At 38.2% G+C, this 18,620-nt stretch overlaps 2 protein-coding genes and 1 non-coding gene across 4 annotated transcripts; all 3 read left to right on the top strand.

Annotated features, from left to right (window-relative positions):
- The first annotated feature begins 4,285 nt into the window (after positions 1-4,285).
- Positions 4,286-8,526, top strand: klf11a (Kruppel-like factor 11a). Of its 2 annotated transcripts, XM_053489512.1 has the most exons (5): positions 4,286-4,346; positions 4,611-5,063; positions 6,184-6,426; positions 6,521-7,442; positions 7,773-8,526. In XM_053489512.1, exons 2-5 carry the CDS (start codon positions 5,040-5,042, stop codon positions 8,066-8,068), a joined length of 1,485 nt encoding a protein of 494 aa, XP_053345487.1. In that variant the 5' UTR covers positions 4,286-4,346; positions 4,611-5,039; the 3' UTR covers positions 8,069-8,526. The 2 variants fall into 2 exon arrangements, with proteins under 2 accessions (XP_053345487.1, XP_053345486.1); XM_053489511.1 differs by lacking the exon at positions 4,286-4,346 and having other exon boundaries at positions 4,607-5,063.
- A 3,836-nt stretch (positions 8,527-12,362) lies between these two features.
- Positions 12,363-16,809, top strand: LOC128514667 (ribonucleoside-diphosphate reductase subunit M2). Its single transcript, XM_053488463.1, has 10 exons — positions 12,363-12,870; positions 13,068-13,136; positions 14,395-14,538; positions 14,630-14,746; positions 14,837-14,970; positions 15,199-15,293; positions 15,579-15,712; positions 15,791-15,895; positions 15,990-16,103; positions 16,294-16,809. The coding sequence occupies exons 1-10, from the start codon at positions 12,778-12,780 to the stop codon at positions 16,444-16,446; spliced, it is 1,158 nt and encodes a 385-aa protein (XP_053344438.1). The 5' UTR covers positions 12,363-12,777; the 3' UTR covers positions 16,447-16,809.
- LOC128515470 (small nucleolar RNA SNORD94) lies at positions 14,997-15,135 on the top strand. Its single transcript, XR_008356676.1, has one exon. It is a non-coding gene; the product is annotated as a small nucleolar RNA SNORD94 (small nucleolar RNA).
- Positions 16,810-18,620: the final 1,811 nt, after the last annotated feature.

The raw sequence follows: 18,620 nt of genomic DNA, 5'->3' as shown, positions 1-18,620 counted from the left end.
AGAGACCATGCCTAAATACAAACCTGAGCAGTGGGAGTTCATGAAAGGGTAGCAAACTTTAAGCAAACCTGGGTTCTGTGAGACTGGGTCAGATGAGAAAATAAAAGAGCTGTTTGGAAACAAACACTCAAGGTGAGTTTGGGGTGAAAGAACCCGACCCCCAGTGCAATGCCGGATGAAGGCTCCCAGACGATGTGGGACTTTTTAATGACTGACACAGCAAGTGAACTGAATCGTATTTTTAAACTCATCATAAAGGCACACTTTAGAGAACAATTCATGTTACAAAACTATTTCTTAAAGCATAATCTTTCTTCCTTAAATATTTTAAATCAAGACTTCACCTCTTTTGAGAAAAGTATACTTTTCCCCTATTTTCAATAGCTGAAACCTATTCTGAAAGTTTGATTGACTACCTGAACATTAATCAATTAAACATTAAGGTAATTCATTAAGTTAAATATTGGTTTATTAGTTGTATAGAGTGTCATAAGTGTTATTAGTCATCATGTTAATTTTTTTCTTTTTTCTTCACTGTTTTTCTCTACTTCAGCAGGAAGTGGGGGTTGGTTGGTGAAACCAGAACTGCTCATACCACAAAATTCCACATCATTCTTTGCCTATTCACGTTTTCATAAACCATGGTTGGCTGTTTTATATAATAAATTAACAAATTTGTTCAGAACACTCTAAACAAAATATATATTTTAATTTGATGAGTGCTCATTGTAACGTTACTGAATTAGCAGCAATACATGTTTTTATTTAGTTTTTAATACCTATAAAAGATTTGTGCAGATTGTGTTTTGCATGTCAGTGTCAGTCGGTGCATGTCCCCGTTTTGGAGCTGTGGTTCACATTTAGACACTAGTGAGTTAACAGAGCTCTGTAAAGTTTCCTCTCTCCTGGCTTTGTGGCTTGTTGGGTGTGGAGCAGGCTGCTAGCTCTGCGCTGCACTCATTGGCCTCTGCTTAGGCCTCAGAGACTCTTCGCAACTCAGCTTTGTTAATAACGCTGAATAGGCATGATCTCACTTCAGCTAAATCAACTTGCACAGACAGCTTGTTAAACTGTACATGTTTACTATAAAAGAAATGTTTTAAAGATTTCCCTGTATTGTCCCTTTTGCTATTCGCAGTGTAAGTTTATTCTAAATATCCTGAAAATCATGTGACATCATTGCTTTTTAAAGAAAGCCCAACCCTGTTTCTGGTTGACCTACATAAAAAAAACACACCTTTCTTAACACATGGCTTAGAGTTACCATTTTTCTTCCTCGGATACCCCGCCCATGCTGCCACTGCGCTTTTCCATCCACAACTAAAAAGAGATGACACATTTGTTATCAAGCCCTGCACATAGGCAATGTGTTGGCACACATCCAACTTGCACTCTCTGCCCTCTCTCTTTCTAGTGCGCGCGCACACGTGCACTCTCTCACACACATAAACACATTCTTCCTCCTCCAACCCTGAGCCTCGCCCCTGCAGCTCCACCAGCACTCACCCAAGAATTCCTTCAAATATTCCCTCTACAAAATTTGGGGGAATTTTCTGACTGACTGCTTACCTAACAGTAATTCCAATCTATAATTTCTAGAGCAACTTACGACATTTTTAAGATGACTCACTCTCGATATGTATGTTTTTACTGAAAGTGAAACTCACTTTTTAATCTGTTTCATGTACATGCCCCATTACCTGTAAGAATGATATATCATGCCAATGCATATAAATTCATAGATGTAACAACAATAGAAATCTAACTGATGCTTAAACATTGGCATTAAAGAATTTTTGTTAGACTGAGAACTGTTTTGTTAGACTGAGCCCAAATTCCAGTGCAATGGTGTGATAAGACCAACATCAAGGAAGGGTTGGATGAACTTTGTTCTTTTGTCTGATTCACCATTTGCTTAACAAACTAAAACTTAAATTGGACTCATTTTCAAACAGTCATTTGATTTTTTTTTCAAGTTTTTGTATTTTAGGTTGTCGCGATTTATCCACACCCATGAGCATTACTTCCTGCTTGTGCAATTCTTTAGTAGGTACATAAATGGAATATAAATAAAACCATTGGTTGTGTTTTGGTGGTCAGTAGAACAAAGCACAGGTTACTGTTGCCAACATTTCTGGGACTTTATGCAATACAAAAGAAAATGACCCTTAGGTTTCTAGAGATATTCACTCAGAGATTACAACGTTCCATATTATCTATTTGTGGTAACAGCTGGACTTTGCCATCAGGATCCATAAAATCAGCCTGAGGACTCTCCCATATATACACAGCTTAGGAATTACTGTCCACTGAAAACAAAGCAAATGTGAGGCACATTAGGGTACAGATATAGTGCAGTAATTTGAAACCAAACCATGCCATCTACTTCAGGTATACCCATAAAAAGCTTATTAATTGAAGAAATGTTTGAGGACATTTAAACATTTCTACATCAGGCATTTCTGAATAGCCTTAAAGCATGAACACTCTTGGTGTTACACCCTTTGTATAGTATGATCTGAGTTGCTACTTGTTCATATCTTTTAAGCTCCAGTAGAATCAAGGTTAACGTTTTACTTCCAAGGCAGCACTCAACCAACTGGCAATCAGTATGACGGTCTGATGTCATAATGGATGGTGTTTCTGGCATGGTATTGAATTGTCTTTCAGGGATCCTGTTACTATCACTAAGCTGCAAATAAACATTGCATGCACATATGTCATGAAAACAAGACTGCGTGTAGTAAAAATGTAGGTCATTCAGGCTTGGGTCATATTCAAAACAAGTACCACCTTGTTTATTTAGCACTGAATGGTTTGCATGCTTATGCAATTTTAAAAAATAGAATTGTAATTTAAATTTGCTTTAATGCTCATGCAACGATTGTCATAGACACGCAGCAGTCTAATAGATTTGTTCTACTGAGATTTTAAAATTTAGCTCTTGTGTCTATTCATAGACTAGAATTGAATCAGCCCTCTTACTTATCTTATTACACCCATGATACAGTGCCTTATTAATTGAAAATGATCCTTAAAATCGAATGGAAAACAAAGGCAGGGATAAGCAATATTACATGGGGAAAAGGGGAAACCGTTTTGGCCATTTTGGCTGATGGTTATAAGGATACAGTATGTATGTTCTGGTGTATATAATATTTTTAATTGTGTTCCATCGCTATGTTTCACCATGGACCTCATAACTGTAGGGGTACTCGCTTTTTTCTTTTGTTGGCTTGAAGGCATGGGTGAGGTTATTACGCTGTAAAATTTCAATCTCAGGATTTTATATTGCTGTAATAGATTTTTATGTAAGGAGTCTCCACTGTCAGGTTTGAGCTAAAGCTGTTCGTATGTTCCCTGCTCCTGCAAAAGTCATCGTAGCGCATTGCAGTTGGCCTTCATATGGGGCCATTACACCACCCTGCCTGTTTTCACTTATTTGCCCTTGTTCCTATGACAACATTTTTGTCATCCTTTGTAAAGAAATGCTTATTCTTACTTCTGTCTGTCTTATGACTCTGGTAGTGAGTCACTTAAGCATAAAAAGACATTTCTGGTTGGGATACAGATTTAAAATGTGCTTATTAACCATTTTCTTTTGTAGAATACATTGTTGTTGTTGTTGTTGTTTTGGGGGGGGGGGTTATTATACATTTTGTATTTTCAGCTACCATACATTATTGTTTAACCTGGCTTATTCAGTTCCATGGTCCTTTGTTTTAATGCATATACTGTATATTAATACATGATTTGTCGTTATTTTCATTGGTTGCTTAGTGAATTATTGAAAATGCTTTATTCTTCTTGCTAAAACATTTTAATCGTTTTTAAATCAAAATGAAAAAGCGCTATTAATTTACAGATAATTACATTTGCGACGTTTTATTATCCCAGACTTTCATAATCAGTCTTTCCTTTTCTCTCTCTCTCTCTCTCTCTCTCATCGGAGGGAGGGACTTGAGCAGCTCTTTGTTTGCAGACCTTGCTTTCTCCCATCTCAGGCAAAATCACAGACTTTCTCAGGGTTTACGAGTCATAAAAATAGTGCTTTTCCCTCGACATGCATACCCACACACGTCAGTGGCTATCTCGGTGTTGATCCCCGATCTCAGGGAAGTTTAACGCGCTGTAATACTTCAGGTTCGACTTTATGAAACGAGAGACACACAAAGGGCTGTTTGGAGCGCAAACAGATCTACAACAAAGAGGTCCCGCCTACTATTGCAAGGCACGCCCACTCAAGGGTCTTTTAAGGAGAAGCTGTGTTCAGCAGCTGAGACCAAAGAGGGCTTTGAGTTCAACAAAACCGAGGTGTACAGGAAAGGGTTTCAAATGTCGTAAAGGTGCAGAAAAAAAAAATGACATTTATAAAACCGAATGCATAACTTTTCAGAAGAAATACATTACTAAAAACCTTTTGTCTTAATTGTTTGTTAGTTGTCTTAAACACATACATTCTGTTATATAAGAATTTTTATGAATCGACATTATGAAATAAATCATTCACTTAATTGGTTGTCATTCCGCCTTTATTAAACTCGTTAAACCCTGCGTTATAAATGTTTCCACATGCTGTTTTGTTTCCCTGCTTCTTGTTTTGGCCTCAGACTGAGCCAGACGCGTGCGGAGGATCTGGCTGTTGCGCGCGCTCGCCGCTCCGACCTTTCCCCCAGTTCACGAGCGCCGGGTTCACCGGGTTTACACTGACACCGCTGACTCCTGCGTTACGCCCCCCAACAGCCACGCACCCTCTCTCCACCAATCAGCTTTCGATCACGTCCTGATCACGCGCTGTCTTCGCGTCTATTGGTCGATTTCTGCTACACCTTTGTTTTTGATTGGTAACATGTTACCACCCGCCAGACTGTTCTGAATTTTGTTTCTGCTTTTTTCCCCTTCCTCCGTTCCTGATTCACTCAGCTGAGGTTGGACCTTGCAGTAAAAAGTGGTTAGACTTATGAGCCCGGGGTCTGCTCAACGCCTGGGTCGCGCTTTTTGTTCCCCCGCGCTGCTGGTTACACGTTGTTTCGCTCCGCATGCCGACCTTTGCTTCAGACCAGGTAAGTTGATGTCTTGTTTATTGCGTCTTTGCCACTTTTATTTGTTTTGCGCAATGTCCTAGTAGTAGTAATAAGTTAAAACACCTTACTGTGACAAAGTTGCATGCTTTGTAACAAACCCGTTCCACGTTTGAAGTTTTTTTTCTTGTTTCTTTTGGTTTTGAATTGATTGATCATTAAAACAGTTTCACCCACGTTTAAGTGATTATTTACAAGTGCTTATAATTGGTACATATTTCTATGTGGCATTTCTATGTGGCATTGTTTTTTTATTTATTTATTTATCTATATATATATATGTAGATAGATATTATATATATATATATATAGATATTATATATATGCATTATCAGTAAAACGAAAGCGTTTGCCGCAATCAGTGTTGTGCATCATGCCCTTTGGTGATGAGACGCAGTGCTCTTTGACATAACAGCACATTCTCACAGCCCATCTCACATCCTTGTTTAAAACCATTGGGAAGGTGGTTGTTTAATAAAAACACATTATTATTGTATAACCAAATTGTGCCTACAAACTGTAGGGGGGGGGGGGGGGGTTAGGGCTGTTGTAGTTTCACAACATCACGCCCAGCTGATCTGTGTGGTTTTTAACATGGCATTAGAGCTCCGTTCTTTGGTGGAGGCTTTGTTAGAAAACACAACTGAGGACTAGTCTGAATTTTACTTCCTCATGTGGGTGTCCACCCTCGCTAACCAGAGTTTTGGTTATACGCACGTCACTCTTAATGCTATTTATGGGCTATGGGAGGTTCCCAGCAGACCTAGAGTTGGATGGGCTGGGGCCCCTCTGTCTGTCTATCTATCTATCTATCTATCTATCTATCTATCTATCTATAAAAAAGTGGTATATGATATAGTATGATTAACCAAAGCAGTAGCTTAAATGGGTTCAAGTTGACTGGCATACAGAAATTGAGACTGATTATGTCATTGTTAAGTCTGCAGCGGTACAGTTGTCACTGAAACGCATTCCTTGTTTGAACAAATGAAACACTACAATACAATTAGATTTAAGGTTTAGTTAAGCCGCCTACTGGATGCACTTGGAACATTAATTTGTTCCGATAATAAGCAGGCTTTGCTCAAATTATGATTCACAGAGCAACTACGTGGGAATCTGTGAGGTGATGATGGAGAGGAACAGGTATAGTGATGGAAAATCCTGCTCGATTCTGGAGTATCATGACCTTGAGGCAGCTGAGGCTCTGGTGTGCATGAGCTCCTGGGGTCAAAGGTCACTCAAAGCCCGCCCACTTACTCCAACTTCAGACTCCTGTGACTCGCTTAGTCTACACCCCGAAACCCTGGACTCCCCAAAAGACCTAGTGTCCCTCTCTTCACTAGTAAGTAAAATATGTAGGTTTGTTTTTTGTTTTATGTTATATTCATATCTGAATTACTGAGTTTACATGCTAATCTTCTCTTTTATCTCAATAGTGCATGACCCCACCACACAGCCCCAGCTCTGCTGAGACCTCAACCACATCTGCCATGATCAGCACTATGCCTCCTCTGGCCTGCTCAGGCCAAAAACCTAGTGTCTCACTGCCGAGAATGTGCCCTGTGTTGGCCAGCAGTGCAGAACCCCACAGCAGCCTTCAGGCTGGAATCACCACATTCCTACCAAACGCCATTCCACCTCAGCCCTCTGAACCTGGCACACAATGTAGGGCCACCAGTGTGATACGACACACTGCAGACACATCTCTGGATCATCACATTAGCACAGTTCAAGAGTGTCCTGGTTCATCAGAGAGCCTTGCCCAAAAGACTGAAATCATCTCTGATTCAGCAGCCCAGATCAACTTCCTGTCTGAAACACAGACGTATGTTAATGCTACAAATTCTACTTCAGAAGGGGAGAGTGCCCCCTCAGCCAACTCCGCAAGCCCTTCCACTTCTGCATCACAAGCCTCTTCATCCTTGCCTCAGTCTCCCATGACCAGTCCAGTTCTATGTCAGGTGTTTCCTGTGAATGGACAGACTGGAATCATCTCTGCCTTTGTTCAGACCCATGTCCAAATGCAGAGCACTGGTTCGAAGCCCATCATTTCCCAGTCCACCTCTTTTTCACAGCCTCTTCTAATGGGTCCGTCAGTGGCTCAGGGTACAGTGATGCTTGTCGTCCCTCAGTCCTCAGTGTCTCCAGCTCCGCCATGTCAACCGAATGTTGTGACCGTTGGCAACACTAAGCTCCTCCCCCTGGCCCCTGCACCAGTCTACATACCCTCAAACCAGAGCGGGGCTACTACGCACACAGATTTTTCTCGCAGGCGCAATTATGTCTGCAGTTTTCCAGGATGTAAGAAGACTTACTTCAAGAGTTCTCACCTCAAAGCTCATCTGAGAACCCACACAGGTCATTATAAAGTCATTACAATTTCCTTTTCCGCTAAGCTATGGCCCATTATACAGTGTTGCCTAGAAATAGCATAAAATGTTAACACTGTAAATAATTTTTTATTCCTATTTTCCCCTTTTTTTATTATAATTAACTGTTTTTATATTTTATAATCATACTTAAAGTTTATTGGAAAATGTGGGAAATATTTTTTCTCCACTTTTTTTTCACACACTATAATAAATAAGATTTTGAAAATGTAGTAGAATTTACAGGTGTATCCTATAAGTATAACAATTGATGTTTTCAGGAAAGTTTTGTTCTGATCATGACTGTTTTTTTTCTCAGGTGAAAAACCGTTCAGTTGTCACTGGGATGGCTGTGACAAAAAATTTGCACGTTCAGATGAACTATCCAGACACCGCCGCACTCACACAGGTGAGAAGAAATTTGCGTGTCCTGTGTGTGACCGCCGTTTCATGAGAAGTGACCACTTGACCAAGCACACTCGCCGTCACATGACCACAAAGCGCTCTTCAACGTGGACCACCGATGTACGTGAGCTGAACAAAACGGCCTCCACTCCGCGCCCTGCATCACAGTCTTCTGTCTCCCTCAGCGTCCTCATACCTGCCTCAAACTAGGCCCAAATAAGGGCCATTCCTTCACCTCAGGACAATCTCCCTCCCACTGACCATTGTACAGGGGAAACATGAAAACCAAGGCTGCTACATATCCATGTACAAAACAGACAGTTGCACTGAATTTCTTTTCCTATCATTTGTTGTTGTTTAAAAGGACCTTTTTGTCTTTTTTATATATATATATATAAATTATGTCTCCCAAAATGTATGCACTTCATTTGCCAAAGTCTTTGTTGATTCATTTTACATTATTCTATGCCATTGTATATTTGTACATAAATGTAACTATCTATATGAATGTAATGTGTATTCAAACGTGCATTTATTGGCAATATACAAATAAATGAATGTTAAGTTTCTGTAAAATGGACAGTATTCTTACCTGTGATACTACCTATTATCGTACTTTGAATATTATTTAATGACCATTTGAAGATTCAAATAAACCTTCATGTTTACGTAGTACTCTCAGTGTTTGCTTTAATGAAATAGAATTGTGGTCTTAGCAGGACCCCAGGAACAAAGACTGTAAAAACAAACGCTGTGCAATTTGCACGAAATACCGATGTTCTAATCAATTATACAATAAACTAGTATAAATTCCACACTAAATCATGCATGGTGAGTGGATAGTTGAAAAATCACTGAAATTCAGAGAACACTAAAATAATTTCAGTTATGCAAGTTCAGTTATGCAAGTGCGCTCTGGACGCAGTTACACAACATTGCGAGCTCCCTTTACCACCCAGTAACAAACTCTGTCCAATTACAGTGTGCCGTTCAAAGACGGCTTAGTGGGCGCGACCAATCACATGGCAGAGAACCTTAATGGCCTGATTGATTGGTTGATGCTTTGCCCGCCCATTTGCCTTACTGACCGATATTTTCGAATAAGAAATAAAATTGCTTGTGTTAGCTGTATTGAAACAATGCGTGCATAGTGTAAATAGTTGTACACGTGGTTTATTATTTATTGATTTTTTTCATTAAACGCAGATAAAGAAATGGTTAAGAATTCAAGAAAAAACATAATTAAGGGAACAAATTAGGGCCTGTGGTAGGGGCCCTAATGTTTGTTATGGTAGGGGTTATGTTTATGTTTTGATCAATCCCTAAAAATATGGAAGTGCAGAAGCAACAATCAAACTAAACAGGCAAATAAATGAAGAAATCGACCACCATAATGTTTCGATACATTTAATTCCCGTAGAAAAACCTGTAAAACAGTGCGTTGTTGAGTGGATCGTGTGGTAAACATTTTAATAACGTGCTTCACTGAACATTTTTGCATCTTAAAAAATAGTTTGTAGTATTTTAATATTCATTGATTAATGCAATTTAAATATATGTATACATTATTTATTTTGATTAATGCAAATAATCAGAGCAGAGAGATTAGAGGGATAAGGATAATGCAGGACATCATGTGGTTGAGTGTAAAAAAAAAACTATAAAAACAAATTATGAGGCACCTTATTGGTAATAATCGTGGTTATATTATATGGGAAATTTTAGTGAGGTGCGCCCCCTGCTGTTTCCCCACCTTATTATCTACTATGCTCGCGCGCAAAAAAACTTTGATTATGGCCCATGTGCACATATTTATAGCAATACATGCGTTTAGGTATTATGATAAAGAACACAATACTACTAACCTAAACCTGGATGAAGCGACACGGTGGCTTAGTGGTTAGCACAATCACTTGGCACCTTATCCAGGGTGTACCCTGCCTGACACCCTAAGTCTCTGAGATAGGCTACAGGCCCTCTAAAACCCTGGAAACAGGATAAAGCAGTGTAGATGTGCTCGGTTGCAGTGAGCGCCTGCAATCCAATAATCTTTCATTGTAGATTTCAGGTCTGTGTGAGAACAGCACAACAGTGATTCAAAAACAATCAATCAGCTCAAATATTCTTAACTCATTCTGTCTCATGAACAAGCAGTCTTAGAATTTCTCAACCCACAGCTCACAAGCAAGCCTAATTTAGTATCAGTCTGAAAGGAGTCTACAGTCCCAAAGAAAAAAAAAAAACACAGTGTAAACAAAACACCCCAGAGTAATTCATCAAATAATCATGAGTCCCACATGATTCTATAGAAAAGCACACACTATACAATTAAGTTAAAACACATGCCTAATGTACTTTTTTTATATGTCCAAAATAATTTGGACATCTGATCATCACATCCATATGTAGTGTGTATGTTTTTTTTTTTTTTTTTTTTTTTGTGTGTGTGTGTGTGTGTGTGTGTGTGTGTGTGTGTGTTCAAGAGGGAGGGGTATTGACACCAGCTGCTCCTTCTGTAACTTTGCTCCCCCAAACATTTGTTTTAGATCTTGATTGTAGAAAAAGATTTTTGGTCAGATATTTAGATTGTTTTTATCCAAAGTTCATTTCTAAGTTTTATTTTTCTTTTAAAAACACTTGTTTTGGTGTTTGATTACAAAATTTTATAATAAATGTAATCATTATACTGTAATTGCTAAGGTTTTTGTTTTCTTTTAACCCCCCCCTCCCCCTTTCTTGGATTTAAAAAAGTAGTTAAATTAAAATTGTCAACCCAGGCCTGCCAGACCTTTTGAATTAACAAATCATTTAAATAAAAAATTTAAAAGATGAAAAATAAACTAATTAACATGCATCAGTCTGAAAAGTTTTACAAAGCAATTTCTAATTGGGTTTGGGACTCTAAGGCTTTGGGACTCCAGTGAACCACAGTGAGAGGCATTATCCACGAATGGAGAAAACTTGGAACAGTTCGGAACCTTCCCAAAAGTGGCCATCCAATCAAAATCACTCCCAGAGCACATTAACGACTCATCCAGGAGCTCATAGAAGATCCCAGAACAAAATCTAAAGAACTGCGGTACTTACTTGCCTTAGTTAATGTCAGTGTTCATGATTTAACCATAAGAAAGCGACTATGCAAAAATGGCATCCATGGGGTAAAAGCCACTGCTAACCAAATAGAAAACAATGGCTCATCTCACATTTGCTAAAAAATATCATGATTATCCCCAAGACTTTTGGGCAAATATTCTGTGGACTGTTTGGAAGGTGTGTGACCTGTTACATCTGGTGTAAAACTATCACAGCATTTCATAAAAAGATTATTATGGGGTTAGTCAAACGTGTTTAAACATGGTGGTGATGTTGTAATGTGATGGTCTGGGACTGCATTGCAGCTCCAGAAACTGGATGACTTGCCCCAACGAATGGAACCATGAATTCTGTTCTCTACCAGAAAATCCTGAAGGAGATGTAAAAGATTCATTGTTAGTTATTACAAATTTGCAGTTGTTGAGGCCAAAGGTGGCATAAGCAATTATTGGGTTTTATTGGGGCAATATTTTTTTTTTTACACATATATATATTGGATTCAATGTTTCTGTTTTGTGCAAAATAAAATAAATTATATAAAAAGTATTCAAGAGGGAGCCATTTTGGATTCGGCCCAAGACATTATCTGTGTTTCGTTCCTCCCACCACGAGGTGGCGGTGAACCTGGATCAAACACAAACTGCTGCGCGCGCGGTCTCCTCTTTGTTCATCATGCAACTCGTTGGATCTTTCTTTATATTGGTCCGTGCAGGAAAATAGCCCTAAGGTTATAACCTAAATAATGCAAAACATCATATCGTACTTGATCTTTAATGTTGTAAGGGGTTGTTTTAACCAGATTTGCCCTGGATGATTTAAAGAGTACTCAGCTGTACTGCATTCACCTCTCTGTAAACATGCACACTTCCTTAGCACTTCCTAATGTATTTACCGCGAGTGCGATATACAGTATAAATCTTAATATTGAGCTTTTAATACTGCAAAAAACAATAACGAATTCGTTATTCTATTGTTAACAACGCCATATTGTTCAACAGAAAGCATGTTTATAAATAGAGATCTGGGTTGACAATGCTGTGGCTTGTATTGTGGCGCCAAAAATTAATGAATGAAGCAAATTAGATACAGATTTGGCCTATTAAGCAACGTGACAAAGTATGAACAAAATCGTAGGAATATATCTAAGAATATCATATGGGGTTTTAAAAAGCTATATTTTAATAGACTCTCTTGAATCTGGCGGGAAAGCTGTGTGTGTGTCTTTGAATGTATTGTTACACACCAGGAAATCCTGTTTATAGGATTATTATTCTTATTCTTTATGATACTGTTTTAGATTTATATCGTTTATTTTATTTTGTAACTCACAAGTTTCAGGGCTTTTCTTTGTTCATGTTACTGTTTAAGCATATGCAGTGTGTCTTCATTACTGTTGTCCTCACTGATTACACAAAAATCTACGTTATTTGACCATTGAAAGAAAAATAAAAACAAGATTGATTTGTATGTATATAGTTTAATCGCTGACATTTTGGCGCCTTTTTCAGACTCCTAAATAAAAACCCGCATATTTGTACAGAACACAGATCCTTCAAACCTTCAAATTTCCCGCAATTCTCTGATGACGTTAAGACTTCTGAATGGCTGACGGCTCCAATGGCAGTTAAAGGGCTAGCACGAGCTTCACTCTGATTGGCCGGACCAGATCGAGCGCCAAGAACGAAATAAAAAGGAGCAGCTGGAGCAGATTCAGACACTCTTTTCCCTCCAGTGTACAGGCTTCGCATCTTCCTTTTTATTTTCCTTGTCTATCTTCTTGTTTTTACCTCGCTTTGTACTTGATTTTATTTGCTTTAAACGTAACAATGATGTCTACTCGCTCTCCCCTCAAATCCAAGAATGAGAATGGCGTTTCCGTTAAGTTGGGCAGCATGTCTCTGGGAGATAAAGAAAACACGGTAAGTAGCATTAAATATCTAAATATCTATTTATCTAAATAGATAGACCTCCAAACATAACTGTTTTGAAGTATGTTAAACTTTCTTGAACTAGGTCATTGTTAAATTAAACGTGAAGGAAAAATTTTGTTGAACCGTGAAACTCGTAGAATTGTGCACCCAATAGTAATGAAATGTTATGTTTTATGTTTCTGTAGCCACCAAGTTTGAACTCGACCCGAATTCTGGCCTCCAAAACCGCGCGGAAAATCTTTGAGGACTCTGAGGTGAGTAACGCTAGAAATTTCTCTCACCTAAGAGTTAACGCGGTCCTGGGCTGGGTTAGCTCGGCAGACCACTGGTTTTAATTTTTTCTGCAAGCTTTTCTATTCGATACACTTTTTTTTAAAAACAGTGGACACCTCAATGTGCTCATCAGGAGAAACCGGTTGACTCGGTTAGTAAATCACTATCGGAGGGAGGGGGACGGAGTCAACAGCTGACATTTTGGCGGCAGGAGTGCTAACTCGCTAACTGGCTAGCCTATTGTGCTGGCATAGCTAACTTTGCATTTTGGACCTTTTCCTTGGACACAAAGTAGTTGCTTTAATTCTCCTTATGCAACTTTGTACAATAACTAGAGATGGTATTAAAAAAAATCGGTGTTAATCATATCGTGCTATAACAAGCTTACATGTATTTGGTTTAAAAAGAAATCCTAGATATATATATATTTTTTTTTTACCTAATTTATTAAAGAGAAACAAAGTTTAATATAAAAAAGGCAAATATTAAATTTAAAGTACACTTTAAACTTAAAGTGCAATAGTTCCTTATCTTAGGGGCGTCCATGTTTAACATTTACAGTTCAAGATAGTGTGTAAAGACTGACAGGTTAAATCCTTGCACTATTTATTACCTGTAGGTTATTCTACTTGTAATTTTTTTTAATTTATTGCTTACTTGAAGCTTTAGCACAACTTTCACTCGCTCATAGTTGCTGTGTACAAATGGCAATCTTGGAGCAAAGATCTTGCCCTGTAACCTGCACTATGAAGATATTTAAATTACTATAATAAAATTTTAACAAAACTTGGTGTGAAATTACATTAAGCCAGTCAACTTGTCTTTAAGGCCCTATTGTGTATTTTGTACCCAGTGATGCAAGACCTTCACTAATAGATGTGAACAAATGTTGGTCTTGTAAAGTCTTTTATGAACCTAAAATGAGTTGGTACATTTTGTGAGAATTGGCTGTTGCAGATATAATTTGATGCAGCTTGTTATTAAGGACTCATCCTTTTTTTTTTTTTTTTTTTTTAATATATAAAAGGCCTTGAGTTGCTGCTCTTCAATTTTGTCAATTCAGTTTTAGAATGTAATAATCCGAATAAGATTCAAACTTGGTTGGAGGGCTTGCGTAAACAAGTATAACTGGGTGTGGCTGCCTTTCTGGCCAGCTTGTAGACTTGCAGCCAGAATGTTTGTGGATAACAATGGATTAAGCACTGCATTTCTTAAGCTTATTTTCTCTCATTCCTGTAGAAGCCAAAGGTCAACAAAGGAGGTGTTGAGGAAGAGCCTCTTCTGAAGGAAAATCCACGTCGCTTTGTCATCTTCCCCATTCAGTACCATGACATCTGGCAGATGTACAAGAAGGCAGAGGCCTCTTTTTGGACCGCTGAAGAGGTATATCATGTTTGGAATGGGTTGGGTCCATAGCTTCTGACTGTGCCTTAATGCAAAGGTGGCCATACTCACACTTTTTCTCCCCCTGCAGGTTGACCTCTCCAAAGACCTCCAGCATTGGGAGTCCTTAAAAGATGAAGAACGATATTTCATTTCTCATGTGTTGGCGTTCTTTGCTGCAAGTGATGGCATTGTCAATGAAAATCTAGTGAGTTTAGGATCTATTTTGTCTGGTATTTTTAATTAATTTCATGTTTTAAACAGTGGTTCTCATTGCATGTGATAATCTCATCACTAGGTGGAGCGCTTCACTCAGGAGGTCCAAGTGACGGAGGCACGCTGTTTTTATGGCTTCCAGATTGCTATGGAAAACATTCACTCTGAGATGTACAGTCTGCTTATTGACACGTACATCAAGGATTCCAAAGAGAGGTAAATTCCTCAGATGTGTATGCTAGGGGGCAATGATGAGACGCGCAGGGGTACGGACCTCAGCTGATGATGGGAGCTGAGTGCTGGTGTCTGACTTCAGATCAGTAGGCATGTGGTCAACTGACTGGAGGGCACCAGCATGAAACTGTCGCTTTACTGAGCCCTCACTATTTAGAATTTGAAAGAAGTGTTCAGTTGTAGACTTTATCTAAAATCTTTCTTCTGCAGGGACTACCTCTTCAATGCAATTGAGACTCTTCCTTGTGTGAAGAAGAAGGCTGACTGGGCCCTGAACTGGATTGGCAACAAAGATGCACAATATGGTATGTCACTTAAACATCACACTTTTTTTTTTTTCTTTCTTTCCAGTAACGAATGTATTTGAAATTTGTTTCGAAAGTTGCCATCGAGGTTATTAGCCTGCATATGTATTCCCTCAGATTTAATGAAGGGCAAGTGTAATTACACATCTCTAAAAGTTTCTTGTAAAATATAACCTGTCTTGGCAGACCATACAAGCTTTATGATTCACAATTGGTACAATACTGCCATATACTGGACTGAAATTTAAAGCAGGGTCGAAGATGAACTAAAACTGTTCTCTGCAGGTGAGCGAGTGGTGGCCTTTGCTGCTGTGGAGGGAATCTTCTTCTCTGGCTCTTTTGCTGCAATTTTCTGGCTTAAGAAGAGGGGTCTGATGCCAGGCCTTACCTTCTCCAATGAACTAATCAGCAGAGATGAGGTAAATGGACTGTTGTAATACAAATTACATTAAATCTTAATGTTGTACAGTGAATTAATTTATTTCTTTGGGTTTCAGGGGCTTCACTGTGACTTTGCCTGTTTAATGTTCAAGCACTTGGTGAACAAGCCTTCAGAAGCAACTGTCAAGAAAATCATTGTGAATGCAGTTCAGATTGAGCAGGTATTAACATGCAAATGCATCTAATGAAACTCAAGGTATCATTGATTATTCTTTCAAAGGCATTGACCTACTCTTCACCTTTTGTGGCACACAGGAGTTCCTGACCCAGGCTCTACCGGTTAAACTGATTGGCATGAACTGTGACTTAATGAAGCAGTACATTGAATTTGTGGCCGACAGGCTTATGTTGGAGCTGGGCTTCAGCAAGGTAAGGATCTGTGCTATTGTAAAACTGCTGTTGAGATTTAAGTATGCTGGAGATTTACTGAGAATTAAAAAAAAATTCTTTTAATAGGGGTGGGGGGGGGTATAGGGAAAAGGCACAGGTTTTACCTGGATATCTGAGGCTGGTTGATGTTACTTATTTATTTTTTTTTTTTCTTTTTCCCTCCCTTTAGATATATAAAGTAGAGAATCCATTTGATTTCATGGAAAACATTTCCTTGGAAGGCAAGACAAACTTTTTTGAGAAAAGAGTAGGAGAATACCAGCGCATGGGAGTCATGTCAGGACCCACAGACAACACCTTCCGGCTTGATGCTGACTTCTAAGCTATGTTTTGAGTGAATGGACGTTATGAACATTAACACTTGAAGAGGTCATTGAACTTTAAATGACTTCCATATTTTACTTGCACCATTTTCTCAGTGGGACTAAGAAATGCTGCAACAACTTTTGTACATTGCTGTATGATTTTGTTTGTTATAACAAATGCAGTTTAGCACAGGTTTTTTTTATTTTTATTTTTTTTTTATTTTATAAATTGTGCAGTTGGGGAAAGGGTTTATTTATAGCTTGCACAAACGCCATATTTACTGCTTTTGATGTACAAACTGCTTATGAATTTCCTTTAAACCCAGTCCTGTTCCCTTACCCAACTGTTTCTGTTAAATGTAAATAAAATTCTAATTTTACTTTGTCTGAATTCTTTTTTTTTTTTTTTTTTTTTTTTTTTTTAAAAAAGTCTGCAACAATAGAAACGCATAAAACCAATTAACAATTTAAGTGGATTCTGAGGTTTTAAATTTGGGTTGGATAGACTTGACTCAATGGCTTAGCCAAGGTTGTCCAATTGAACACTTTCCTACAAAACCTAGCCGAAGCTTTCCAATGTTCATGTTTACTGAGCTGAAACACCACAGTTATAATTAGGATTTTGATGCTAAATTAAGTTTGGTTTTTAGTAATGGTTGTGTTAACTTTTTAACAGCCAAAAAAAAAAACACCCTGTTTTGTCATTTTAGTATTAGTTCTTTGCATGTGAGAAGCTTATGTTTACCAGAATTTGCAACTGATTCTTATTTTAGTGTGCAAATGGGTAAAATACAGCCGGTATGAAAGGAAATTTTGGTTCAAGTGTTGACCTAAAAAGTTGGTGTCGCCTGCTATTTAATGAAGAAAATTGATGAAAACTAACTATCTTGTTTAAAAGGGAGCTGTAGTATAGAATCGGTATGTGTAAGGTCTGTGTATCGGTATGTGTAAGGTCTGTGTACCTATAGCTGTTATCTGGGGCACTCATGGTACGAGCTGAAGCAGTCAATCTTCCTCTGCCAAGAGTCATCAATGCATATTGCACAGATCCTTTAATTCCCTGCAACATTTAAGTCCAGAATGTCTGTTTTGCTTCACTAATGTGTGTGCTTCTAAAATAAGTACAATTTGAGACTTAAATGTAATAAGGAATAACCTGTATATTTATACTTGATGCAATTCTTTTTTGCATCATACTCTTGTATGCCACTTTCTGCTAAGATTTAACTTTAAACAGACAGCATAATGGCTTTGACGCTTAAGTGAGCAGCCTTGTTTTGGAGTCAGTGTGCCTGACCCTGTTGTAAGTATCTCACTGCACTGTAACGAGGAATATTAATATTGCTGTTCTTGATTAGCATGCCTGTCAACATTGTGCCATTATTGAAGTTTATGCTCCCGATGACAACTGTTTCAGCTGACATGACACATAATAGACCTTGTTAAGACCTGTTACTTGAGATGCCTTAAAACAGGGAGTGGGTATAAATGATTTGAGTTGCACTGTAGTAGCACAGTAAACTATACTTGATAGTAGCATGCCAGGTACTATGCAACTACACAAGAATCTGCTACAATTTGTTGAGTTTGACAAGTTTCCCAGACAGACACTAAAGTCGAAATGATTTATTGACTAATTATTGAAACTATTTTACCACAATATACAAAATATTATTAAAAATATTGTGGACATCTGACCATCACATTTTTGGACCTTTGCCAAACTGTTGCCACAATGATATAGGATTTCTTAGTGTGATATAGCATGATGGGTTGCCTTCATTTAAAATAAAGGGTGCAAACTTGTTCCAGCATTATATGTTTTGCGAAGGTTGGCGAAAAGTATTCTGAACCTTTTTGGATGTACTGGAATAGTCAATATTTGCCAGGTCTAATCAACCAATATCAGTACCTGACCTCATTAATGCTTTTGTGGCTGATTAAGCACAAATCCCATTAGCCATGGTCCAAAATCCACTAGAACGTCAATCCAAAACAGTGGGCTACTATATACTATATACTGTTATGGCAAGATCAAAGCTGATTCTGTAATTTGGTGTTTAAAAATATATACAGGTGTAATTGTCACAAAGTCTTGGTTTAATATATTGAGGCATAATATATTTTGAGGCCAGGTATCTTGTGGCTACAAATTGTGGGGTGACAATCGCTGCTATTCTATGAGAACATC

Source organism: Clarias gariepinus, chromosome 27, assembly GCF_024256425.1.
Source record: "Clarias gariepinus isolate MV-2021 ecotype Netherlands chromosome 27, CGAR_prim_01v2, whole genome shotgun sequence".
Classification (NCBI taxonomy): Eukaryota; Metazoa; Chordata; class Actinopteri; order Siluriformes; family Clariidae; genus Clarias; species Clarias gariepinus.
This window is presented reverse-complemented; position numbering and strand designations above follow the sequence as displayed.

Bases quoted from the DNA above. Each gene is read 5' to 3' on its own strand.
- klf11a (XM_053489512.1), top strand. From the start codon at position 5,040: ATGCCGACCTTTGCTTCAGACCAG. The intron at 5,064-6,183 runs GTAAGTTGATGT...TATGATTCACAG, and splicing joins CGACCTTTGCTTCAGACCAG to AGCAACTACGTGGGAATCTG. The intron at 6,427-6,520 runs GTAAGTAAAATA...TTATCTCAATAG, and splicing joins TAGTGTCCCTCTCTTCACTA to TGCATGACCCCACCACACAG.
- LOC128514667 (XM_053488463.1), top strand. From the start codon at position 12,778: ATGATGTCTACTCGCTCTCCCCTCAAATCCAAGAATGAGAATGGCGTT. The intron at 12,871-13,067 runs GTAAGTAGCATT...ATGTTTCTGTAG, and splicing joins TGGGAGATAAAGAAAACACG to CCACCAAGTTTGAACTCGAC. The intron at 13,137-14,394 runs GTGAGTAACGCT...TCATTCCTGTAG, and splicing joins AAATCTTTGAGGACTCTGAG to AAGCCAAAGGTCAACAAAGG.